Source organism: Asterias amurensis, chromosome 13 (genome assembly GCF_032118995.1).
Source record: "Asterias amurensis chromosome 13, ASM3211899v1".
NCBI classification, from domain to species: domain Eukaryota; kingdom Metazoa; phylum Echinodermata; class Asteroidea; order Forcipulatida; family Asteriidae; genus Asterias; species Asterias amurensis.
In genome coordinates this window covers 17379324-17407119 of record NC_092660.1, presented here as the reverse complement: position 1 = coordinate 17407119, position 27796 = coordinate 17379324, and the positions used below count along the sequence as shown (strand labels likewise).

Sequence of the window (27796 nt, the reverse complement as noted above, 5' to 3'; positions counted from 1 at the left end):
TTGTATAATTCGCTTTGTAAAACAGTAACCAGAACATGTTTCATACCTTCCTCAGCTCAGAGATGTTCATGGTAAAAGAAGTCACAAATAAATCCATAAGAACTAGAGTTAATTAAATAAAAAAAAAAACTTTATTGTCCCTGGATGGGAAACTTCTTTGGCCTTTTTTTTAATATTTTACATAAAAACACATAACACACACAATTTTATTTTTATTTTTGTTTAAAAGATGCAATACAAGAGTAGGCATAAAATATACATTTTTAGGTGTTACATAAAGCATAGGACATCATTGGAGTAGGGCAACCTCGCCTTAAGGTAGAAAGTAGGTTGTTCATTGGCCAATCTTGTGCGCCAAGTGTACAAACCTGGGCCCGTTCAAAGAGCTGCTTAGGCAAAACAAGGGGCTATAAGCACAACAAAATAATGCTTACCAGAATTAGGGTACCGGCCAAACTTCCATGACACATGTTCAACTTATGACTGGTATCCTGCTCATTTCTACTTGCAGACATTTTATGCTTAAATTGGGCCCTGCATGTTTTCATTGTTTCCTCACCAGTTTACCTGTAAGATGGCACTTAGATGACATCAACGCACATTATTTTTCTACAGGTCTATACAGTAGAAAGATAAAGGGTTTTGTCGACGCAAAAAGAATAAAATCTGTTCCTGGAGACACTCAAAACATATTTTATACCCACAGTTTTACTAAATAATTTCTTTCCATGGTGACATACACAAAGCTTGACTTTCATCTTTTTCTTATTCATAAATTGATGAACATCTCAATCTTAATGATATGTTGATGTATTGAAACAAACCTTAAACAAAGACAGTTCTGTCACAAAGTTGAAACAAGTTAAGTTTTTTTTCCCACAAGCTCATTATTGTATCCTGAGAAAATCTTCATTGTAACCTAACTTTTTAAACAATTTGGGGTGGAACAAAGGCAAATTTACATGAGTGCACTCAAGTGGGACTTGAACATGCGACCCTTGGAATATAACGTCCTTCGGCGTTGGTCCCATGTGTTGTGTAACGCATGTAAAAGAACCCAGTGCACTTTATCGAAAAGAGAAGGGGTTCGCCCCGGTGTTCCTGGCTGTGGCTGCTGTATGCGCCGTAGCACCTTGTAAACCATTATAAGGTGGTAACTAATTAGGTCTCAAAATTCATCACTGCAATAACTATCTTTCTGAAAGTTTGTATATATACTCAGCGCCTTGAGTACCTTGTTTGGTAGATATGTGCGCTATATAAGACTTTGTTATAATTATTATTATTATTATTAATGTGCTAACATCCTAATTCTGAGGTTAAAGGCTCAAGTCCAGTTGTTCTAGTAAATTTGTCTTTTATATGTGACTTTATATTGCATACACAACAGGTGTAAAAAAAAAACTATATATATACAAGCTATTGTGGTGATTATAGGATTTGAGGCATTGCATGGTGAGGTATCAATGTATATTTGATTTGCAGTAACACCATGTGTGTATCTACTTGCCAGGTAGAGTTTGTTCTTAGAGAACTAGTCTGTCTTGCTTTATTCTTTACTACCGCGGAGTAGATAATCGGAGGTTCAGGAGACTTCTCAGTTCTGAAAAGAACTGTCCTGCTTTTTAACTATTACCAGGGCGGATGGTATAGAAAATAGACTGGACTACTACTTTAGCTTATAGGATCGTAATTAACTGTACTGCCGCGGAGTCAGTTCTGTATTGGTCTCAATGTTTCGACTAGCTTGCTCTACTGTAATGATTTGATAAAAAAAAACTTTGAAAGACTCGAAGAAAGCTTCATATTTTGGTTTCTGATACATTTTCATCCCCTTAAAAGCGTCAAATTGCTATGTAAATCTTGGCTTTTTAAATGCTTTACATAATTGAAAGTAGCAAGTTTTAATATCCAACTTATTAGTAAAAAAAAAAAAAAATTAATAATGAGTTCCATTAGTAATTTTTGTTATAACAAATAAGGTAGAAAATTATGTGACTCCCAACTGCATACATCTTCCCATGGTTTATGTTTCTGTAAAATCTGTGTCATTACGGGAAAGTTCCAATAAAGAGGCTAAAAAAGCACATCCTTTTCGTCTGGCAATTTACACCTGTTATCTACATGTAATTTCTTTCCTAAACAGTGGACTTAATTAGATAATGCACATACCAGTATGACTGCTGAATGCCCCAGGCAAATTAACTGCTAATCTATTCAGTTTAATGACCCAAGCAATTAAGTTTAAAGAATTCAGTGAAAATGTGTTAAATGTTTTTTCCAAGTTGGTATGGCCCAACTTGGAAATTCTTTAACAAACTTAAACTGTAAAATAAATCTGAATATATATATATATATATATATATATATAATATAACTCTATAAAAATAAATCAATGGATATGTATTTGTTTGTACTTGTTTAATGTAGCTCTGATGAAGAGGGTCTGGTTTAGATCGAAAGCTAAGGCCATCTACCCTACTCGTTATATAACTCTATAAAAATATATAAATTTAAACATTTGAGGTTGTGTTTCTTAATTATGTTTATGGGTTGAGGTGGTGCATTCAGCATCCCCCTCCCCCACTTTATGTTTACTTAAAGACACTAGACACGTTTGGTAATAGTCAAAGACAAGTGTTCTCACTTTAGTGTATCTCAACATATGCATGAAATAACAAACCTGAGAAATGTGAACTAAAATGGTTGTTGAAGTTGCGAGAGAATAATAAAAAGAAAAAACACCCTTGTCGCACAAGTTGTGTGCTTTCAGTCAGATGCTTGAATTCAAGACCTCAAACCAAATTACTTAGAAGGGAATCTTTTCTCAAAATAGTTTATACTCTCTTAATTACACTATCAACAACTTTTCAGTTTATCTCTTTTCATTGACTCTGGTTGTGAAGCCAATGGCCCTCAGAAAAGTGAACTTAATCACCGTACGAGCCAAGAACCCAAAGGAGAGAAGGAAGTTTCAGTTTTAGATGTGGGAGAAAAAACACCCAGAGATTTGTTTCAGGGACAAACTAACAAAGTCAGGACTGAAAAACCAATCCGACCATGTAGCGTTTTTATAGTCATTAATTTCGAGATAACTTACTAGTTTATGACCCTACCTTCAAAACACTGGACAATATTGGTAATTGTCAAAGACTAGTCTTCACAGTTGGTGTATCTCAATATATGCATAAAATAACATACCTGTGAAAACTTGAGCTCAATCGGTTGTCGAAGTTGCGAGATAATAATGAAAGAAAAAACAACCTTGTCGCACCATGGTCACATGTCAAATTCTAAATCTGAGGTCTCGAAATCAAATTCCTGGAAAATTACTTCTTTCTCGAAAACTATGTCACTTCAGAGGGAGCTGTTTCTCACAATGTTTTACACTACCAACCTCTCCCCATCACTCGTTACCAAGTAAGGTTTTATGCTAATATTATTTTGAGTCATTACCAATAGTGTCCAGTGTCTTTAAAGAAGGGACAAATGATAAGGAAGAAAAGAAGGAGAGGGCTGGGACGGAAAGGGGCAACAGACCCTGTCGTAGCAAAATGCCCCTTACATACAGGCTTCCAGGCATAGTCCTAAGTACCGGCCCCGGCCTAGCCAAAGAAAGCCAGTCGCTACCATGATTATACAATCTTAACCATTTAGGTTCTCATAGATCGCGTTTTCTGCTGAGCTGTTCATGTAGGCTTGGATCACATTGTAGCACATCGCATAATGCTCCTAGCAAATAAAGAAGAAATATTCTTGTTGGTTATTTATTTCGGTAATTGGTTTTATATGGAAAATATTATTTGGCTGGAGACAAGCATTTGGCCAGATGTTTATTATCGCTTGTTAGTCGGAACGAATATTTGAGCATAGATCACAACACAACTACACGTTTATTTTGTCGTAATAGTTACGACCAAACACCATTTTTGTTTTAGGGGTCGATTCACAACAGCGTGGGAAAATGACTGGTAACCAACACATACATTTGCAATTTTATGCTAGCTGTGCGGATATCAGTGAAACGGAGGGTAAACAATGTTGACCTTTGACACCCTAAAAGACAAAGGTTCTGTGACACAGGACATTGGTTTCTGCACCGTGTGAAAGGTCCTGTTCTAGTTTGATCAACGTCCTTGGTCAATACAACTAGCACCCGAGACCAAGGACCCTAGTTTACATTTGTCATGTGAAAAGGGCCTAACTAGTCTTATTTCATCTCACCACAGAGTATAACATGTTGTTGTTGACCATACGGAACCGGAGAGCCTCTTGGAAAACATTGACGACCTTCTCTTCGTTGAACTTATCCATGAGAGTTATCAAAGCACAGAAGGCAGCAGAACGTCCAAGGCCGTCACTTGGAAACAAGAAAATAAGTATCGAGATATGGGTTTGGTCGGAGGCCTTTGCTAGGTGAGGTATCAATGTATATTTGGTTTGCGGTAACACCATGTATGTATCTACTTGCCAGGTAGAGTTTGTTTTTTAGAGAACTGTCCTTGTTATTCTACTAATGCGGAGTAGACTTTCGGAATTCGGGAGACCTCTCAGGTCGGAAAATAACTGTCCTTCTTTTTAACTACTATCTGGGCGGAAGGTACAACTCGACTGGAACTACTGCTTTAGCGTTTGAGTGGATTGTTATTAACTTCACTACCACGGAGTGAGTTTTTAGACTTGATGTTTCAGGAGATTGTGCTTTTACCCTTACACCGATGTGTATTAAAAACACTGGACACTATCGGTATTTGTCAAAGACCAGTCTTCTCACTTGGCGTATCTCAAGGTATGCATAAAATAACAAACCTGTGAATGTTTGAGCTCAATTGGTCATCGAAGTTGCGAGATAATAATGAAAGAAAAAACACCCTTGTCACATTAAGTTGTGTGCTTTCAGATGCTTGACCTCATATCTTAAATCTGAGGTCTCGAAATCAAATTTGTGGAAAATTGCTTCTTTCTCAAAAACTATGTCACTTCAGAAAGAGCCGTTTCTCACAGTGTTTTATCACAGTGTTTTATACTATCAACCTCTCCCCATTACTCGTTACCAGGTAAGGTTTTATGCTTATAATTATTTTGAGTAATTACCAATAGTGTCCACTGCCTTTAAGCACTGTATACTCAGTACCTTCTGTTCTGTGAAAACAATTCACAGGCAAATCATTCGGGTGGGATTCGAACCCCAGAACTTCGCATTGCTAGAGCAGATTTCCACCGGCATCGCCCGAAGGCTAGGGGCAGTTGGAATCCTTACCAGAGGGTACCATTATGATTGAGTTTTTACCCAATTACATCGAGCTAGCTAGCTCAGTGGTCTACACTAAAATAATTTTTGTGACATTGTTTAATTCATTTCTCAAAAACTACAGCACCTCAGCAAGTGGTGTTTTAAGGGTGCTTTCTTCTATCATTATCTTCACACTGTGTAAGTTTAATGTAAATCTTCGACATTGTGTTTTGTGTTACAAAAAATACCCAGACCCTTTAACCAAACATAAAAACGCAACATAATATAACAAATATATAGGTTTATATATTTAAAATCAATTTGGCATGGTTATACGAATTTATATTTACATGCAGTGGACGACGATAGGTCCTTCTTCATTCTTGTTCCACTGTTCAGTGAGTTGGAAGAGCGTCAGCAAGCCATCCAATGAGCTTGGGACATCTTGATCACATGGCCAGTCTAGATATTGAAACTGACAGATGGTCCGTGGAGGGTCAAGCTGAAAAAACATTAGAATAATATTTACACTATTTTCGAGAGAGTTGAAAGTATTAACTCTGAATGTTTATCCCTTAATGGCAGCGACATAGCCGGGGCCAATTTCATAGTGCTGCTTAATGGTAAGCAAGTTTTTGTGCAAATTAAAGCAGAAAACTTTGCCTAAGAGTAAGCATATTTCAAAGGTTAGCAAAAACAATTTCACTAGGGGCAAATTGTCATAGCACTGCTTAAAGGAACACAGTGCCTTGGATCGGACGAGTTGGTCTATAAAAAGCGTTTGTAACCGTTTTGTTTTAAACAAAATGCATATGGTTGGAATAATGTTTTAAAAGTAGAATACAATGATCCACACAAATTTGCCTCAAAATTGCATGGTTTTCCTTTTACTGTGTGAACTAACACTGGCCATTCATGAGAGTCAAAATTTGACTACCATAAATGGCCGACCGTGTTAGACGACGCAGTAAATGGAAAACTGTGCAATTTAGAGGCATGGTTGTGTGGATCATTGTACTCTACTTTTACAACATCTTTCTACCAATAGAAGGTAGGGAGGGGGATGGAGGGGGTGGAGGGGGATGAGGGGATGGGAGGGGGAAGGGGACCTCCCACCCCCTGCTTGTGGTTACGCCATTGCTTATTGGCTTGTAAAATAGGAAAGGAATTAACTGAAACACTGTCCGGTTGTACTTTGTTTTTTTTTTACCTTAGAGTTTTTCTTCTTGAGAGTGAATGAGTGGCCGATGACTCCGGTGTATTCATTGGTCTCTAGCAGCTCAACGACCAGGGGGCCAAACTCCAGTGGGCCTGCCTCTGGCCAGTACTGGACCATGGTCTAATAAAACAATAAAAAAACAATACACAATATTGATGAATGGGCTTCACATTTGTCGATGAAGTTTTACTCAATTATTTTACACTTATTGTTAAAAAAACAAAACAACAATTGAATGTGAACAATGAAAATTAAATTTAATACAATTTGAATGATTTGTTCATTACGGTAATAATCTTATTTAATGCACACTATCTAGTTGACTGATTGTATTATTGATTAAAGGGTCTATGTACTTTTTGTGGGACAAAAAACACAATATCCACAGATTTACATTAAACTTGCACAGTTTGAAGATAATGATAGTAGAAAGTTTCCCTGACAATATTACTTGCTGAGGTGATACAGTTTTTGAGCAATGAGTAAAACAACGTCATGAAAATTTTCAAGGCGTTGTTTTACTCATTTCTCAAGAACTACAGCACCTCAGCAACTAATATTTTCAGGGAAGCTTTATACTATCATTATCTTCAAATGGTGTAAGTTTAATGTCAATCTGTGGACATTGTGTTTTGTGTTACAAAAACTACCCAAATCCTGCTTTGTCTTGTGTTTTGTGTTACAAAAAGTACCAAAATCCTGGTTTGTCTTTCGGATGGGACATAAAGCCACAGTTCTATCTATAGGAGTGCACATAAAGCAAAACACAAACACTTATAGGCATAAAACCACAAAAAAATGTTATACGGCCGACCCTGGATATTTAAAAAAAAAATTCAAGGGAAGAAATTGAATGATTAAAATCTAAAATCAAACATCAAATCAAACAAAAATCAAATCATATTAAATCCATTCATGTAATATCAAATAATATCAAATCAAATCAAATCAAATCAAATCAAATGGAATGGAATGGAATGAAATCAAGTCAAGTCAAATCAAATCAAATCAAATCAAATCAAATCAAATCAAATCAAATCAAATCAAATCAAATCAAATCAAATCAAATCAAATCAAATCAAATCAAATCAAATCAAATCAAATCAAATCAAATCAAGTCAAGTCAAGTCAAATCAAATCAAATCAAATCAAATCAAAATCAAATCAAATCAAATCAAATAAAATCAAATCCAAAATCAAATTAAATCACAGCAAAAGTATTACTTCCCCAACCTATCTCACCTCATCGTCTTTATCAAACTGGTTGAGCATGACAATACAGGTCGATTTGTGGTCATACACCAGACGCCAGATGTCCCCTATGGTGTTTGGTGTTGGCATCTGGGTAGTGATGTACTTGTTCCTCTTTCGGTAGCCCTATCAGAAAATTAAAACAAGGAAAATGAAGTCCTCCATAAATAGGGCTGTATATTTGTAAAAACTGAAATTTTAGTTAAAGGAAAACGTTGCCTTGGCAATCAAGTTGGTCTTTGAAAAGCATCTCTAACCGTTTGTTATAAAATGCATAAGAGTAGAAAGATATTGTAAAAGTATAGAATACAATGATAAAAGGAAACCACGCAATTTCAAGGCAAATTTGTGTGGATCATATGTACATAATAAGTCAACTCCAATGTGTGGGTTTTCACTTGTATATATTTGCTGTGGTTTTCAACCATTTTGTACATTATCTGCCTTGTCATTTTGTCAAGTAATCTTTATATTTTTAAATTATTGTATATTGTATATTTCTCTTAATATTTTTATATGGAGCTGGTCTGCTATTGTAATTGCCTGCAAAGGATGATTAAAGTTTTTTGAATTGAATTGAATTGAATCATTGAATCCTACTTTTCAAACATCTTTCCCACCGTATGCATTTAATAACAAATGGTTACAAAAAGTTTTTATAGACCAACTCGTCCAATCCAAGGCAGTAGAATATAATACGGCAAGATAAGTTTATTACGTGTCTCTCCACCCAGGAGTAATCATATCAAATCCTTTCTAGTCAAAAGGACCCCCAAGCAAACCAGCCAAAGACGCACAGTCCAGTGACCTTGGATTAAAAAGATAAGAGACGAAACCCACGCTGCATAAAGGATACACAAACAGGATGCGTGTGTATTGTGTGCAGCTCGCTGAGCCATGCATTACGATCAATTTCATTGGCTTTCAGATCCACAATTTCTTTTTAAGTGAATACACGCGAGCCTAAACCTCAACCAATCACAAAAAGGTTTACATTTTTAGAAAGCTGACAAGCCAGAGAGAAATGACTCGAGAGATCTAAGCTCACAGAGGGCGTTATTTAATGTTATGATTATTTTAGTACAGCAGTTTTTGGCTACACGCGAGTTTTACACAGGAAACGGGTCGATTTTTGACAAAAAAGGCAAGTTTTAGCATGATTTACGCGAGTGAAAAACAATTTTTTGTTCAGTGTTTTTTTGCATTTTCTAAAAAGAATGCCATGTTAGGGTTATAATGCTGCAAGAACTAAGGTATACCTTGTTAAATAATGTTGTGGTGGCGATAGATGCGAAAAAGGACCCGTTTTTCAACGTTTTTAGATACACGTTCTCATAGAGATGTCACGTGAAAACTGTCCAGTGGCTTTAGATCCCCAAAGGAATCCATATGGGGTACCTTACATACAAATCTACCCTGCAAGTAGATACACAAATGGTGTTATCGCAAACCAAATGTATACCGATACCTTACCATGAAATGCCTTGGATTCCGGATACATAAAAACTTGGTGAGTAACACTGCAGCTGTTGATAGAGTTAACTATTTTGAGAAAGGATTCCATTGGAAGCAGCAACATGGTTTTGATAACTCTTCTCAGATTTTACGAGGGTTGACTGAAAACTCAAATATCTTGGGTGTCCGTACACAACTATCACCTTGCAAGTAGACACTGTATTCAGCTGTGACTTTCACAGCTCACTTCTATTGTGTCTTTATTGATAATTTGGCCAAGAAATTATTAGAGCTTTCTTTTAATTATTAATTTTAATTATTTTTAAATTAGCAATACAATGTAAAATATTATTAAATATATCTCAGACCATTCCTTTTGAAAGATTAGTGGGGCTTCAGTTGGCGAAAACCTAAAAAGACATATCATACTGTATGTTTTTTTTTTTTTTTTTTTTTTTTTTTTTGGGGGGGGGGGGTTGTTTTAGTAAAAAGAAATATTTTTGAAAAAAGAGTTACCAACCGGTAGATATGTCCCATTGATATAGTTGGTATCCTCTTCACTGGTAAGCGTCGTCAGATATGGTCTGCTTCGATTAGCTATAATAAATCAACATAAACATTAACATCATAATTGAGCAATAATTGATAAAAGCGCATTCCATAATTGCGTCAACACATTTCTTTAAAGACCCTGGACACTATCGGTAATTGTCAGACATCAGTCTTAACCTGTGAACATTTGGATGCGATTGGTCGTCCAAGTTGCGAGATAATAATGAAAGAAAAAATACCCTGTCATATTAAGTTGTGTGCTTACAGATGCTCGACTTTTAGAGTTCTCAAAATCTAATTCTGAGGTCTCAAAATCAAATTCATGATTACTTCTTTTTTGAAAACTACGCTACTTCAGAGAAAGCTGTGTCTCACGATGCTTTATACTATCAACAGCTCTCCACAACTTGTTACCAAGTAAGGTTGTATTCTTATAATTATTTTGAGTTATTACAAATAGTGTCCACTGCCTTTATTTATAGTTTTTTCATCAAAAATGAATAACTTTAATGTGATAAAATCAAGCCAAATAAGTTGTTTGTCGGATATACCATTATGGATAAACTAGACAAAACACTTTATATCAACAGCTTTTTGAAAGAGAGTTTGTTGATGTAAGCTCAATAAACAGCTCACTTTTAAACCTCTTTATCTGCAGTTTCTACTTCATAACTTTTAAACCAAAATTGATATACATGTAACATGGGGTTTAACAGCATTAAAGCATAAATACGCTCCTTTCATAATAATGTTTTTAAAATGACCAGGTTCGACAAACAACCCATGATCGCATCACATTGAACAAGAGTGGTGGCCTTTTTTCGGGATTGATTTTTGTTATCTTTAAATTTAAACAAAACCTTTATGGTTTGGTTTCTGTTCATACTACAAGCTTTTTTACTCACTCTAGCTTTTCATAGACTACTAACAATTATGAATGTTACCGTGGTAACAAGATTGTTTACTCACTTGGTATGAATTCCGGGAACCGATTTTTGGATACATTCTCGGGTAGCTTTCCGGAGGAGTTGGGTTTGGGCGAACTTTCAGCACACAACTTTCTCAAGGTCTGTTTTAAACAATATTTTCAGAGACAGCTTTATTAAACAAGTTTTCAAAATAATATTCGAAACAATAATATAGGTTTTCTTGGTCGGTTTTGGCAAATGAGCAGGATACATTCTCGGGTAGCTTTCCGGAGGAGTTGGGTTTGGGCGAATTTTCAGCACACAACTTTCTCAAGGTCTGTTTTTAACAATATTTTCAGAGACAGCTTTATTAAACAAGTTTTCAAAATAATATTTGTAACAATAATATAGGTTTTCTTGGTCGGTTTTGGCAAATGAGCAGCCAATTTAATTTTCATACAGTCGAATTAAAGCTGGTTTGCCTCTCCAGTTGTAACTGCGTTTCAAATTCAGAATTCGGCCATTCAATTTCGTTTTGAGTGGAGTCAAATACTTTTACTACTCTGTTCAATTTATAGTGAATCATCATTCTTTTTCGAATTTGAATGCTGCCTTGACGATTGTTAAATTGAATGATTATTGTTAAATCGAATGACGCAACATTACACTTGACTAATCATAAAACAAAATCGGATTACCCTTTTCAGTAGCATTGGATTACGCGCAAAATAGAATAGGTTGGTGGTTAAATTGGCTGCTCATTTCCTGAAATTGACGGAGAAAACCTATATACATAGCAACTAGGTATCATAAAGAGCATTTTGGAAAAATGCATGAACGCACTTCTCATAGTGCCCTGGTCATTGGGCCAATACCATTCATGTAATCTTTCTCAGCTCCCTGGGAAATATATAGCCCAGGGCTGCTGTGACGCTCCAAAGGGTTTTTCAAACATCAACGTCTACCCTCACAGGTACCCATTTATACCCCTGGTTGAAGAGAAGCAATTATAGTGTCTTGCTCAAGGACACAAGCAAATGTCTTGACAGGGATTTGAAACCACACTCTGATGACCAAACCACAAGAACTTGAATTCGATGCCCTAAACCACTCCACACTGACAACCAACTTTTGTTTCAAAGGTGTACACATTTAACGTGTTAACTACAAAATAACAAAAAAGCTGCAATAAAAACTATTTTCAGTTCTATGAATATCAATATATATAAATAGAGAGATTTACCTTAAATTGTTGTTCCATTCCTGACTTCTTCAGAGCTGTTAATTTACACCGGTATTCTGTGACACGGTACGTTGTATCATTGCTCAGGTAGGCCTCCAGAATGGCGTCATAAAGGAACTTGTATTGCTCCTAAAATTACAAAATATAAAAAAAACAAAAAATTATCAGTAATGAGGAATATAATCTGAAAGCATTGTTGTTACCTAATTTTACTTTACCCTGTGTATAACACACTTTGTCGTAAACGGATAACATGAGATAAATAATAAACTTGAACAATCGTTGTGGTCTCAACATGTCATTACTGGTCGTCTTCACGAGAAGACACAAATTCTTAAATCAAGCAGAATATACTGTTCAAAACGTTATAGAGCATACCATTTCTTCTCAGAACCAACACGTCTCCAAACAAGATTTTACATGCTTGTACCTGCAAATTTCCTATTTCTAATACCCTAATTCAACAAAACTATGTCAAGTTATATATATTAGTGCTTATGATATTTTAAAACTCTTGACTTACGACTGTCTGGACTGACTTGATGCGTCTATGTCGCATCTGATTGATGAAGCTAAGAACTTCAATCTGTCCTTCTTCTTTCATCTGTTCCAACATGGCGTCCAGAGTGATGTAGGTTCCCGTACGACCAACTCCAGCACTGAATAATAATTCAATTACATCAACAAAATTATATTCACATTTTGGTGTTAAATGCAGTGGACACTATTGGTAATTACTCAAAATAATTATTAGCATAAAACCTCACTGGGGAGAAGTTGATAGTATAAAACACTGTGAGAAACAGCTCACTCTGAAGTGTCGTAGTTTTCGAAGAAAGAAGTAATTTTCAATGAATTTGCTATCGAGACCTCTGATTTAGAATTTAAGGTCTCGAAATCAAGCATCTGAAAGCACACAACTTCAAGTTACAGGGGTGTTTTTTCTTTCATAGTTATATCGCAATATCGCAACTCCAACGACCAATTGAGCTCAAATTTTCGCAGGTTTGTTATTTTATGCTTATGTTGAGATTTACAGAGTGAGAAGACTGGTCTCTGACAATTATCAAAGGTGTCAAGTGTCTTATAAGACAAAATTATTGCAGTTCCATAAAGTCTTTGATTTGAAGTTTGGATTTGGATATTACCTGCAGTGTACGACGGTGCGTCCAATATTCTTGGTTGTGTTGACCACACGTAGGAAGTTGAGTAATGGAGTTGGATACTCTGGTGGTTTCATATCAGGCCACGTGGTGTAGTGAAACTGCGTCACTCGGTGAGTAGATTCCTGCTTCCCGACCTATTTCACAAACCAACAAGCAAATCGTATTAAAGGCAGTGGACACTATTGGTAATTGTAAAAGACTAGCCTTCACAGTTGGTGTATCTCAACATATGCATAATAAAACAAACCTGTAAAAATTTGAGCTCAATCGGTCATCGAACTTGCGAGATAATAATGAAAAAAAAACACCTGTCACACGAAGTTGTGTGCGTTAAGATGGTTGATTTCGAGACCTCAAATTCTAAATCTGAGGTCTCGAAATCAAATTCGTTGAAAATTACTTCCTTCTCGAAAACTATGGCACTTCAGAATGAGCCGTTTCTCACAATGTTTTAGACCCTCAACCTCTCCCCATTACTCGTCACCAACAAAGGTTCTATGCTAATAATTATTTTGAGTTATTACCAATAGTGTCCACTGCCTTTAATTCGAAAAACTAATTTTGTGGAATGAACTTACATACTAGGATTGATGGATATGCTTTCATTTTATTGCCTTCAGACAATTTACAATGCGATCAAGCAAAATGAGTAGTTTGTCGACCAAGGTCGTTTTTAATTTTGTTACACATTTGAAAAGAGCATAACCTCCTATGCACAATGAGCATAATCTCTATTCTTTATGGCATCATGTAATGGTGCTGCGACGCAATATGTAGCCAATCAAACCTGCAATACGGAGCCCCTCTCTTATACGATAAGTGGACTGGGTTCTTTCATGTGCATAGCACAACACACACAGGACCTGCGACTTTACGTCCCATTAGAAGGACGCAGCAATAAATGGTTAATTGTCTTGCTAGGGACACAAGTGTCACAACTGGGGCCCGAACCCACACTCTGCTGATCAGAAACACCAGAGCTCGCTCTTATCTGCTCTTCAACAACACGCCATTTGTGATTCATTGAGACATGAATTTGCTTTTGGAAGGCAAGCCATAATGACTAGATAGTGACCATTGTGTGCCTCTGTAATATATCGTATCCTAAAGCGCTGTGTACTTACCTCACAAACGTCAAAAAGGCGTACGGTGTAATCCAGATAAACATCTTCCTTGACTGTTGTTACTTGAATACCAGTGTATTCTGCAGATCCGATATCAACCCAGTACTTCAGGCACTTCATCTGAATAGCGTTGAATCAACAAGAGAAAAGGTTGTCGATTCAAGTCACGCTCCAGTCAATAGTTCTTTGCTCAGACCTCAACTATTTAAAATGTAACACTACGCAAACAGATATTCAGGGTGTTACCGCAAACCTCCCTTGGTGGTAGTTCCACCATGCAAAGTTTCAAAGCCTACTTCTTTAAAAGTTCCTAGTCAGTTTCCCTAATTACAGCTTTTCATATTATTTATTATTTCTTTTATAGTGTATTGTGGCTTGGTTTTTTGGGGGTACTATTTTTTTAAATTTAAATATTTGTATGTAACTTTTGTAAATTTGTTTTTTGGGGTTGAACAAAGAATTGACTAGAGTGGGATTCGAACCAACGACCTCCGGATTAACGTGCCGGCGCTCTACCAACTGAGCTATCTAGCCCTATATTGGCGGTGTCCCTATTTTGTCAATATCTTTGTTCGGGGGTGCCAGTCAGAAGCCATACAACCGTTAACTGCCGTGTTGCCAGGGATCACACCCAAATTACGATACAACCTGGGAAGCGGCAGCTAGGGGATCACCATAAGGGGATGTGACTTTTTGTTTCAGATATCAATATAAACCCCAAGGGAAACTGACTGGGTAAATTTGTAAATGATTTTTGGGGTTGAACAAAGAATTACCCAGTCAGTTTCCCTTGTGGTTTATATTGATATCTGAAACAAAAAGTCGCATCCCCTTATGGTGATCCCCTAGCTGCCGCTTCCCAGGTTGTATCGTAATTTGTGTGTGATCCCTGGCAACACGGCAGTTAACGGTTGTATGGCTTCTGACTGGCACCCCCGAACAAAGATATTGACAAAATAGGGACACCGCCAATATAGGGCTAGATAGCTCAGTTGGTAGAGCGCCGGCACGTTAATCCGGAGGTCGTTGGTTCGAATCCCACTCTAGTCAATTCTTTGTTCAACCCCAAAAATCATTTACAAATTTACCCAGTCAGTTTCCCCTTGTGGTTTATGTTGATTTTTGTAAATTTGATGTATAAAAGGCAGAAATGAATTTCCCGGCGGGGATAATAAAGTGAATCGAAATTGACAGTTTTTATAACTAGACACTATTGCTAATTCCTCAAAAAAATTGTTTGCATAAACACTTACTTTGTAACAAACAGTAGAGAGCTGTTGATAGTATAAGACATCGTGAGAAATGGCTCCCTCTGAAGTAACATAGTTTTTGAGAAATTACGAGAAAATAATGAAAGAAAAAACACCCCTTGTCACACGAAGTTGAGTGCTTTCAGATGCTTAACTTCTAGACCTCACGCGTGAGGCCTCATAATCAATTCAAATATTTTACTTGGAAATTACTTCTTTCTCAAAAACTAAGTTACTTCAGAGGGAGCCGTTTCTCACAATGTTTTATACTATCAACAGGATCTCCATCGCTCATTACCAAGTAAATTTTTATGCTAATAATTATTTTGAGTAATTACCAATAGTGTCCAGTGCCTTTAAGATATTTTTTGTTGTTGTTTCTTGTTACCTTGCCCTCCTCAATTGGGTTGGTCAGCATGATGATTTTATCCACGTTCAGCTGCCACATCATCCTCCAAAAATCTTTGATGGATTCTTTGTTTGGCCCTGAATGAAAACCAAATCGACCTTAAATTAGTACAAGTTGAGCCATGCCTAACCACCAGATGATCTCCACGGCAGTACTAATGGACTCCATTCATGAAACATGCCAAGTACATTCACGCATGCGTGCAGACCCTGTTGGCAAATGCCATAGAGTTGTGCACTAAGGAGATGCACAATCACGTCTGCGTCACGCAGCCATTAGCTGTGTACAAAACAGCGCCATGTTCCCTCATGTTTGCCAACCAAAATGTTTATGCCCAAGCGCTTTGTGCAGTTTACATATTTCATGAAAAGGGTCCATTAGCAGCATCCAGCAACAGAGTCTGGCATCCTCCTGAAGACGATCGGAGCATACTGATCGAAACGTTCTTCTCAGAGCCAACACTAAAATAATATAATATCAAAGTCTTATATATCGCATGTATCTAACAAACAAGGTACTCAAGGCGCTGAGTACATGTATATATACAAACTTTCAGAAGGATAGGTTATTGAAGTGACAAAATCGGAGACCCAATTATGTAGCACCTTATAAGGGTTTACAAGGTGCATACGGCAGCTACAGCCAGGAACACCGGGGCGAACCCCTTCTCTTTTTTCTTTTGTATGACAAGATCTTAGCATTGAACAGTTCTCCGTTTAGGTTGTCCAACATTTTTGTTGCAGTTGTAGAACTTCCATTTTTTTTCGGAACCAACACTACACAATAGAGATTTTACACATAGTGCTACCGTACCCCAAAACGTAATCTGGGAATAAAAATTACTTATTTTTGTGTGTGTATTTTTTAACCAAAATCCCCACATTACCCCCTTTCTCAAAATCAAGTTTATAAGCCTCACAAACTTAACATTACCTTGGCTGGCTATGTACTTGTCTTCTGCCCTGTATCCCTGCAGAGAAAAACAAACATCTAAATAAATATTTCTCATATCATGGCAAGAAAAAGGAGCACATTGAAAAGAGTTAAATAGACGTGTACATACAACGATTTAGCAAGCATTAGAGGAACTGGACACTATTGGTAATTGTCAAAGAATAGTCTTCTCACTTAATGTATCTCAACATATGCATAAAATAACAAACCTGTGAAAATTTGAGCTTAATCATCAGTCGTCAAAGTTGCGAGATAATAATGAAAGAAAAGACACCCTTGTCACAAGAAGTTGTGTGCTTTCAGATGCTTGATTCCGAAACCTCAAAATCTAAATCTGAGGTCTCGGAATCAAATTTGTGGAAAATTATTTCTTTCTTGAAAACTACATTACTTCAGAGGGAGCTGTTTCTCACAATGTTTTATAATATCAACAGCTCCCCATTACTTGTTACCAAGTAAGGTTTTATGCTAATAATTATTTTGAGTAATTACCGATAGTGTCCACTGCCTTTAAAGGAACATTACAGTGTTGGTTAGAAAAAACTTGTCTAAGATCACAGATTTACAGAAAAACTTACACGGTCTTTGATGATGATAGTAAAAAACATCTCTTGAAATATTTCTTGTCATATTTGATAAGTAATAAATAAAACTAATTTCCCATTTGGGGTTAATCGCTCAGTGAGCGTTTTTTATTTTTTATTTTTAAACAGGCAAGCATATTTCACTGATGAGCAGCGAATTTTGTACTCAACGCTACAGTTTTTTAATTTTTATTTTTAACCAGGCAAGCATATTTCACGGATGAGCAGTGAATTTTGTACTCAACGCTACAGGGCATTCTATGCTTACAAGGCTAGCAGAGAAATTCAGCGCTTGCACATAAGCGCGGAATCGTAATTGTTTAGCGTACTGAATTTGGCTGTAAGCAGAGCCATAAAATTGGGTCGCGTTCTTTTGGCGGGTAACAGCTTATTTTTTCCCCTCAAATTTGCATAATAAAAACAGATGTGTACTTACATCGATGTAGCAAGCGTTAATGTAGTCCGAATGAGGTTTATTTTCCAACGGCTCCAGCACAACGCGGCAGTAGTCATCTGTGAATCATATTGACATTTAATAGAAGTCAAAATTTGCATCACGGATAAAGAATATTATACAAATATTGAGTGGCTCAGAGTGGAATGGAAGAAATATTATGGCAAGGTAAAATTTGGACTGTTCCATTTCACAAGGCAAAGCCGAGTATAATGGAACAGATCAAATTTAACCGACCGATAATATTCCTTCCATTCCACGAATTAAAGCCACTCAATGTTTTATATAATTTTTGGCGTTAAACAAAGGATGGACTTTGTTCAACCTCAAAAATCATTTACAAATTTACCCAGTCAGTTTCCCTTGTGGTTTATATTGATATAATGTTTTATATAATGACATATAGATCCTTGTCATTTGATGTATTTTAAAAGTAAGACATTATGAAAAATCATTCAAATTACTTACAACCAAAACATTGGGAACAAGGATGATCCTAACTGTTGAATGGGAAATGCTATTCCTTATGGGCGAATAGATTTTTTTGACCGCCGGTGCGGATGAGATTAACAGTGAATGTCACGTAAAGTAAGTTCCGCCAATCAAATGACAAGGATCTGTATGTCAGTCAGTTATATAATAATTTTTATTTTACCCTTACACCGATGTGCCGTGTGATATTTTTTATTATATTGTTGCTGTTCTAATTTCTACGGTTCATGTATGTTTTTATGCTATTTTTAATAACTGTATTTTTATTGTGCAGATCCAGAAAGTGATTTTCATGCTGGCCATGATGAATCAAGAATTGAGTTGAATTGAATTGAATATGTGTTAGTACTATATACACCCAAGTGATATGCCTATGATGTTTTTCAGAGTACTCGGGAAAGTGCCGAGTGTACTGCTCACACACATCGACGTAATGGTAAAACCAGAATTCAGAATTAACATTAACATTAACATTAACATCCATTATGGTACCACAATCTAAAAAGAAAATCAAATAAAATCTGTGAAAGATTCATCTTTTTAAACTTATTTGTTCTAAAATACAAAAGGATAATGCTGTGTTTCATTCTTCCTGGAAGTGACCTTTAAAGGCAGTGGACACTATCGGTAATTACTCAAAATAATTGTCAGCATAAAAACTCACTTGGTAACGAGCAATAAGCCTTTTTGAGGTAAGGCGGACACAATGCTTCAACACTGTTTAAAGTTGTGGTAAATTTGTGCGTATTGACCATAGAAATAGAACGTATGTTATTCAGTGAAGTGCGCTTTTTTGGGGGCGACGCGGCGTTTTCACGTAAACCTAATGACCACCAACATGGTGAGTGTGCCATGGTGACGCGCGCGTATTATGGCTGCCCTACCTCAAAAAGGATTATGGAGAGCTGCTGATAGTATAAAACATTATGAGAAACGGCTCCCTATGAAGTAACATATGAAGTGAAGTTTTTGAAGTAACATACTCTCTCTTCAAAACTTATCTTATGCCACAGGTTTTCAAGAACTAATTTAGTTGGGCCTGTTTTTTTTTCCATTTTGTTTTTGGTTTTTACTGCGCCTTGATCAACCAGCAGGGGGGGACAGGTGTGCATTAAAAGTCTTTATTATTATTACGTTTAATATAATTTGTTTAATATTATTGAGAAAATAGAATTAGCTGTTGCAAACAACTTACCAACCAAATGGACCGAGAGTATAAATGCAAAAAATAGTTAATGGCCTGACGTTTCGACCCTAGCAGAGTCTTTCTTTCTTTTTAGCCTTCGAGAAAGACTCTGCTAGGGTCGAAACGTCAGGCCATTAACTATTTTTTGCGTTTAATATTATTACTACTACAGAACAACTAAAGACCCCTATAAGCAGTTCGCTTGGGAAACATAAAACACAGACATGTAGCTTCCTTACAAGCGATGACGTTAGCGTAACGATTCTTGGCCTTGTTTTCTGGTTTTCTTGCTACAGTCCAGGGATGTAACTGACCCTCAGGAAGAGTCTAGAAATAAAATAAAGAAGAGTCAAAACTTTTTTTACAAGGCACTGAATGAACACGTTTGGTGAAACAAAAAACCTGAACTATGAGCTTCTCCTACAAGTTCCCCCATACAGAACAAAAACATACGGTAAAAGAGCCTTTGCTTTCAGCGTACCAACCCTTTGGAACTCTCTTCCTGCTACCCTCCGTTCTCTGATAAACCCGGACCTCTTCAAATCACATCTCAAAACCCACCTGTTCACTCAATCTTTTTTTTAAAAATATATTGTTTAGTTTATTTGTTGCTTTCTCTTGTATAAATTTGTATATTTGTTTTTGCGCATTGAGAGTACTTGCAGTACTGAGTTGCGCTATATAAGTATTTCTTCTTCTTATTGTTATTAAGCTTGTGAGCACAAAGATTGAAAGCTTGTGAGCGCAAAGCTTGAAAGGTTGCGAGCGTGAAATAAGCCAGGTATGATGCCTTCTTACATACATTTGTCTTTGGTTTTGAAAGCCCTGCTCTTAAATCTGGGGCGCTCCATGTGGTTATATCTTCAATTTCTCATGAAATTATCTCAGTTTTTAAATATAAAGACAAAAAATAAAAAGAAAAAAAAATACAATTTTTGTTATTTTTAATATATAAGTTTTTCAAAAAGGTTTTTGTTATGAGTGGGGGTTTAAGAGAAAATTCGGTTAAAAACGGAGAAATCATATCTAAAAGCCCTTATTATTACAAGAATAAAACAATCAGCTACAGAAGTAAATGTTCACCTTGTAATCAGCTTCAAAGCCTTCATCAGCGGGCGCCGATTTCTTCATCTGAATATACTCCTCAAGTTCTTCAATACGGACCGGTGGTGGATTTGTGAATGGTAACTGTGTGGGCTCTGGAGGTTGTTCAGTGGGGTTACGGGTTGGCGATGGTGTACCAGTGGGTGTAGGTATAGTTGGTGCACGGGATGTCGACGGTGTACCAGTGGGTGTGGGTCTGTCTCTTACAGCAGGTTCAATACACACTGATGATGCATCTTCGTTAAGGGTAACCAGGGAAACAACAAATTTATTATTAATATAATAAGGGAATCAGTGTGTGGTGACGAGGTTTTCAACTAGTGGTTTAATCCCAACGAGGCATAGTTCTTGATAATTTTACCGAGACAAAGTCGAGGTAAATTATCAAGAACCAGGCCTCGGCGGGTTTAAACCACTAGTTGAAAACCGATTCAACACACTTTGATTCCCATTCATAAATACCTTTTCGGTCAAAAACATCAACACTTTTAGGTCAAAAAGTAAAATAAAGGCAAAAATTATAATTGTTCAAGTATTTCTTTGAACACAACACCCCTCCAGCTATGAAATACTAAACCCCTCCGTCGCCCTCGGGTAAACAACTCCTTATAAGGGAATGCTGTGCGCGTCGCGCGTATCGCGGGATGTGGCACAACAGTTTCAGTCGTTGCTCTCGACCAATAGGAATGAAGAAACTGTCTTATAAGAACAGGTGTAAGTTCACGTGTCATGCCCATGTTTCAACACTTTTTACTGGTCATAAACAAAGGTTTATACACACCCACGTGACGCGCTCTCCACCAATAGGAATAGCGAAACTGTCTGAGGTATTTATGAATATAATATCTAAGTCTAATATAGCGCATCTACCAACAAGGTACCAGGCACTTATGAATCCTACCAGGTACTCGCTGATTTCACAATGACTAGAAAGTATTGTCGTCTCGCTACTGAATCACAATATCCTTGACAAACAATTTTTTAAAAGTTGGTGTGAATAACTTTTAGAAATGGTTATAAAAAAACTCTACGAGTGAAAGAAAATGGCGAGTGTGTTATAAAGGGAAAGGATATAATCAGAAAAAAGAAGAATTTTTTTTACATACTTGCTAGACAATTATTAGTCGGTTCTAGATGGATGTCGCCATCAGTTTCAAAGTGCTGCTTCGAGCCACCATCACTCCTTTTCCTAAAAACCATCAAGATACAATTGTTAATGAAGGTTTGGCTCCTGGCCAATTTTAACAAAAATCCATTCATGTTCTCACACACAGCTCATTCAATTTGGTTGGAAAAAGAATGCTCCGTTGAATCAACATTTAACAGTCAAAAGAAGTAAAAAGAATGCTCCCTTGAATCAACATTTAACAGTCAAAAGGAGTAATTCAATTTCATCAATCTTCCTCTTCTTCTTTGCCAAGATTCATCTGCAAGTTCTTTCAAACAACTACTCAAAACTCATCTGTTCACTTCATAATTCTGTTTCATTCAACTGATTACCCTGAATCTCTACCTTAGTTGTCATTATATAGTGGCAATGTTGTATAGTTATTATTATACTTTCTTTTGTATTTGTATAAACTTTGCTTGTACAGCGCCATGAGAGGCCACTAATAAAAGGCCACTATTAAAGGAACACGTTGCCTTGGATCGGTCGAGTTGGTCTTTGAAAAGCGTCCTGTAACCGTTTGTTGTAAAATGTATATGGTTGGAAAGATATTGTAAAAGTAGAACACAATGATCTACACAAATATGCCTTGACATTGCGTGGTTTTTCTTTTTACCCTGTCGACTAACACGGTCGGCCATTTATGGGAGTCAAAATTTTGACTCCCATAAATGGCCGACCGTGATAGTTCGCGACGTAAAAGGAAAACCGTGCAATTTCGAGTGATACTTGTGTGGATCATTATATTCTACTTTTAAAACATCTTTCTAACCATATGCATTTCGTAACAAACGGTTTCAAACGCTTTTAATAGACCAACTCGTCCGATCCAAGGCAACGTGTTCCTTTAATAATAATAATAATAATAATAATAATAATAATAGTGGCTTCTTATACATGTATAGCGCTCAGGTCCGTCACGCAGTGACGCTTCAACATTTTTACCCCTGGTACTGGGCCTTAAATCATTCCTTAAACCATCTCAGCTCTCTGGGGAGTATACACCCTGTGCTGCCAAATATATAGCGCAATCAAAGCTTATCAATCACAAGAACCATCTGTGCCCTCACTAAGATTGGGCGATATCACGATATTACCGAATATCGCGATATTAATAATCGCGATATATCGCGATAGCGATTAAATATCGCGATGTATTTGCTAGCTTAGACATCTTGCACCCCATGGGTTTGAAGTAAAACCAGAAGAATAGGTCATTAGAACACCTCTCTTATGCTATGACTGTCTCTTCTACAACTTTTACTTGGAGTTTGAAGACTGATGATGTCAAATTTAATTAATCGCGATTATATCGAATATCGCGATATATTGTCGGCGATATATCGTGAATAAAATAAATCGATATCGCCCAAGCTTAGCCCTCACAGGTACCCATTTACCCCTGGGTGGAGGGAAGCAATTATAGTGAAGTGTCTTGCTCAGGGACACAAGTGTCATGACCAGGATTCGAACCCACACTCCACTGACCAGAATCACCAGAGCTTGAATTCGGTGCTCTTATCTGCTCGGCCACAAATAATAATTATTATTCACTAGCCAATGAGATCATTTCATTAGGTCGCTAGTTTCATTCAATTTCGCAAAAGCCAGCAGCAAGAGCTGGTCAACCATTTATATATTATATAGATAGAAATTTGACTTTAAAATGTTCAAAGTGCAGACTAGAATGCCTACAAATTAAATACAATGAGAAATACAAAAAACCTGTATGAATAATAACAAAATTCAAATTGATTCTACTCCTTGTTCTGCATGTGAACTATTTGCCAGCAAGATAGGTATAAATAACATTGGGAAGGAAAAGTTTCCGTATGGCGCCATCACTTTTTCATTCAATATGAAATAATAATATAGTATCTAATTTACCTCAATGAGTGAAAACATGGTGGCACCACGGAAAGTTATCCAAAATTAAAAGGGACAGATGAAAACAATCCAATAATATTTACCGTCTGTACATAATCATGCCGATGATAATGATGACGATAACGATGATAAAAGCTAGCACACCACCGACGATGCCACCAACAGGTGATGAACTAGTTGCTTCCACAGTAGCTTCTACAGTAGCTACAGAAAATAAGACAGGATTGCAACTTTGAAAAATATTAAACCCAAGAGGAGTGGGCTTAAAGAATTTGGGTACTTTCTGTAGGACACCAAACACAATGCCATGAATTTACACTAAACTTACACAGTTAGAAGATAATGATGGTGGAAAGCTTCCCTTAAAATATATCTTACTGAGGTGCTGTAGTTTTCTGAGAAAATGAGTAAAACCAGTCACAAAAATAATTTTCATCTCCGTAAGACACAATTTATTTTAGCATGTAAGACATATTTACCCTGTAAGTTTAATGTAAATCTGTGGACATTGTGTTTCATGTTACAAAAAGTACCCTGACCCGTTAAGGCACTGGACACTTTTGATAATTACTCAAAATAATTATTAGCATAAAACCTTACTGGGTAACGAGTAATGGGGGGAGTTTGATAGTATAAAACATTGTGAGAAACGGCTCATTGTGTGGTTTTCATTTAACTTCATGAACTAAACAGACATGCAACTTTAAAATTAGAAAAAACAAGGAAATTGCTGATCACACTTAACTTTTCCACACTGTTTTTCAGTTTTCTATGGCACTGTATTGAAAAGAAAAAGAGGAAGTCTGCTAAAAAGTTGCATGTTTACTAACACAGTCCGCCATTTTGTGGAGTCAAAATTTTGTTTCTCCACTTGGTTTGTTGTCTTGATTTACTTACCTGATAAAGGGTCTGAATATGTCACAGTGACGTCCTGTAATTAAACCAAATGCACACATTGTTATTTTGTCTGAGAACTGTTTTCAAAAGAAGATTGTTGATAGATGGGGTGTTATGGCTGAGCCGTTAAGAGCACCGAATTCAAGCTCTGCTGATTCTGTTCAGCAGAGTGTGGGTTCGAATCCCGGTCGTAGCAAGACACTTAATAACTATTATTGCTTCTCTCCACCCAGGGGTAAATGGGGACCTGTGAGGGCAGAGATGATTCTTGTGATTGATTAAGCCGAGTAGCGCATTTGTTGCACAAGGCTAATATAGAGTAAACAAGTCAGATAAATCTCAGGAGCAAAGCCTGTTTTTGCATTATATAGGACAAACCAAAATATCATACAGCGTACATTAAGGTACGCCAGGTGCTTTAAAATCCCCCCCTCCCTCCACAAAAAAAAAAACAAAAACCAAACAGGAATTTTGTTAAGACAGATATTGATAAACAGCCACTACCAGAAACGCTCCCTCTGAAGTGACATAATTTTCAAGAAAAAAGTAATCTCACACAAATTTTTATTTTGAGCCTCCAGAATTAGATTTTGAGGTCTCGAAATCAAGCATCTGACAGCAAACAACTTCGTGAGACAAGGGTTTTTTTCTTTTATTATTATCACATAACTTCAACGAAAAATTTTCACAGGTTTGTTATTTTGTGCATATGTTGGGATACACCGAGTGAGAAGACTGGTCTTTGACAATTATCAATAGTGTCCAGTGTCTTTAACCATATCATTAACATACCGTTCCATTTCCACTGCTAACCGCTCCAACACGAATGTCGTATGTTGCTCCTGTGTCTAGTGGTGCATTGAAGTAGCCTCCATACATTCTATCATCTCCAACTACAAAAGAGTCTTGAACCATCTCTTTGGATAGTTCAGCTGCAATGTAGTCGTCGTGAGAGTCCTCAGAGTGGATGGGGTCTAGAGCTTCTCTCTTCCTCTTGGATTCAGTCTTCTTAACGTGAATGACGTAAGAACTGTAGCATTAGGAGTAAATGAAGTTAATTTAGAACGTCTTTTACAATAAAGAGAAAAACAACTTTAAAAACATTACTTTTTGAGGTTATCAAATCTATAGCTTTTAATCAAGTCGTTATTTTGTAATTCTCCTCATAAATGCAAAAATTAGTTTAATATGGCCTGAAGTTTCGACCCTAGCAAAGTCTTTCTCAAAGGGTAAATGACAACACAACAAACATGAACAGGTAGTTAAGTGATATTAAGACTTTGCTAGGGTCGAAACATCAGAACCATACAATTTTTTGCACTTACATGTACACCATAGTATTGGTTGGTAAGCAGTTCGCAACAGCTAATGGGAGACTGTGGGATGCTAGGTGGCAGCAGACTTACCAGGTAAATCTCCATTGTTTACGTAGTTCTGAGCGTGCGCACATGACCGGGAACAATGGACTTTACATGGTAAGTTACGTAGTTCTTAGCGTGCGCACATAACCGGGAACAATGGACTTTACATGGTAAGTCTGCTGCCACCAAGCGTCCCAAAAGTCTCCCATTCTCTTTTTTCTCCTACTTAATATTAAATGATGCTTAGGTTACATCCTGTGTGACATCAAATGTCCATATTTTTGTTTACATTAAAAGACTAAAAAATTAAAGCAAACAGGGAAAAAATTGAGTTGGTTGCTTTTCACTGATGGCTTGTTGTAATCTTCCAGTCCTACATAACAACGACTTTTGAAGGTTTCCAGGCACTGCAAACTCCCCAAATTCCCCATGTGGTCTCCGAGGTGCACTACTGCTGTTTCATGCTAGCTCTAGATTAGGTATTATGTTCAGTTTGGAATATAGCATGAAACAGTTCAGATCATTATGAGGCACTATTTACTATTTTCTGTGAACACTAAACTTACGTGATATAAACATCGTCAGGTACGCGGCTGAGATTGATAGTGACCGTAGTATCTGTGGCGTCGCTTGGATTTGAGCTTGGTACCGGGGGTGAAGGAGGGTCTAGAATTATATTTAAAAAATATGGAGTTTTTTAAAAGCGCACAAATAAAGTATCAACAATAAACAAATGAATGAGCTCTGAATTGGGAGGGCCCAATTTCTAGAGCTGCTTAAGCACAAAATTTTGCTTAAGCAAAAAAATCCTTGCTTAGTAAAATCAGATTACTGGCCAAGACTCCACTCGATTGTTATGCTAAGTAAACAACAGCTAAATACCAGTCACAACCAATGTACATGGCATGAAATTGTTGCCAGTAACATGTGTAAAATAAGCGAGCTATTTTCGTGCTTAAGCAATTTTTTTGCTTAAGCAGCTCTATGAAATTGACCCCAGATCAGTCTTTTTAAACTTCATCGTTGAGTCAGACTTGCAGATTTCTGGAGGTTGGTTCCACACTGACCAACCATTATTTTAACAGATGATGGAAGTAAGTGTTATTATGTCAAACAGTTGACATAAAAAGGTCATATGATGGCCTATCACATGACTTTCGAAAGCAAGTGACATACAAAACTAACTTTTAAATCAAAAGGATATCAAGCATGTTATTGTAAACTAACGCATTCCAATGCTGACCCATTTGAAGGACCAGTTTTCAAATAGTTAAAACTTACTATTCTTTCATAGCATGTTTTATAAACATTGTTTATAAATTATTTACTGAAAAGTGATTTTGACCAACAGCTTTAAATATAATCAGAAAAAAAATTATTTAAAAATTAAGTATTTTCTTACTTTCCAGTGGCTTAGTAAATACTTCAAGTACTGCTGCATCGCTGGTGAACATTTGGTTTTGTGCTGAAATCTTCAACTCATATCTAGTTGTTGGTTCGAGATTGGTTAGTGTAGCCCGTGACTCATTTCCTAGTTCCTTATTCATGTACGCAGTATCTGCAGTAAAGTCCGCCTGGTGACGTTTCTCCACAGCTCTGTACTCCACCTAGAGTCAGTGTGTTTGGAATTGAGAGGAAGTTTAACTCATAAATAATCACTTTAATTAGTAGAACTTACCTCATTCCATTGATAGTTCATAGAAGAAAATGATGTTCTCAAACAAATAAGAGGCGAAAAAAAAAAAGATTTTAACTTTAATTTTGAAAAAGTACTATTTTGATCAGAAAAAAAAATTCACAGATTTTCAAATAACTTGCAGGGTTTACAGAAGGTAATGGTGAAAGACTTCTCTTGAAATAATATTCCATGAAATGCTTTTTAGAAATCATTAAAACAAT

General features: G+C 36.6%; 1 protein-coding gene across 1 annotated transcript in view; it reads right to left on the bottom strand.

The window, feature by feature from the left end:
* Positions 1 to 154: 154 nt before the first annotated feature.
* LOC139946468 (receptor-type tyrosine-protein phosphatase T-like) overlaps positions 155 to 27796 on the bottom strand; it is a 50610-nt gene continuing 22968 nt past the window's right edge. The window contains exons 20-41 of the mRNA XM_071944137.1: positions 27300 to 27504; positions 26464 to 26563; positions 25329 to 25566; positions 24537 to 24570; positions 23723 to 23843; positions 21691 to 21773; positions 20564 to 20820; positions 19720 to 19807; positions 17785 to 17861; positions 16744 to 16780; positions 15790 to 15887; positions 14152 to 14271; positions 13010 to 13161; positions 12385 to 12520; positions 11862 to 11990; positions 10680 to 10779; positions 9679 to 9755; positions 7695 to 7829; positions 6444 to 6572; positions 5584 to 5735; positions 4225 to 4360; positions 155 to 3732 (exon numbers count right to left, since the gene is read on the bottom strand). Of these exons, the coding sequence (XP_071800238.1) occupies positions 3646 to 3732; positions 4225 to 4360; positions 5584 to 5735; positions 6444 to 6572; positions 7695 to 7829; positions 9679 to 9755; positions 10680 to 10779; positions 11862 to 11990; positions 12385 to 12520; positions 13010 to 13161; positions 14152 to 14271; positions 15790 to 15887; positions 16744 to 16780; positions 17785 to 17861; positions 19720 to 19807; positions 20564 to 20820; positions 21691 to 21773; positions 23723 to 23843; positions 24537 to 24570; positions 25329 to 25566; positions 26464 to 26563; positions 27300 to 27504 (2691 nt within the window). The 3' untranslated portion in view covers positions 155 to 3645. The remainder of the gene's footprint in view (positions 3733 to 4224; positions 4361 to 5583; positions 5736 to 6443; positions 6573 to 7694; positions 7830 to 9678; positions 9756 to 10679; positions 10780 to 11861; positions 11991 to 12384; positions 12521 to 13009; positions 13162 to 14151; positions 14272 to 15789; positions 15888 to 16743; positions 16781 to 17784; positions 17862 to 19719; positions 19808 to 20563; positions 20821 to 21690; positions 21774 to 23722; positions 23844 to 24536; positions 24571 to 25328; positions 25567 to 26463; positions 26564 to 27299; positions 27505 to 27796) is intronic.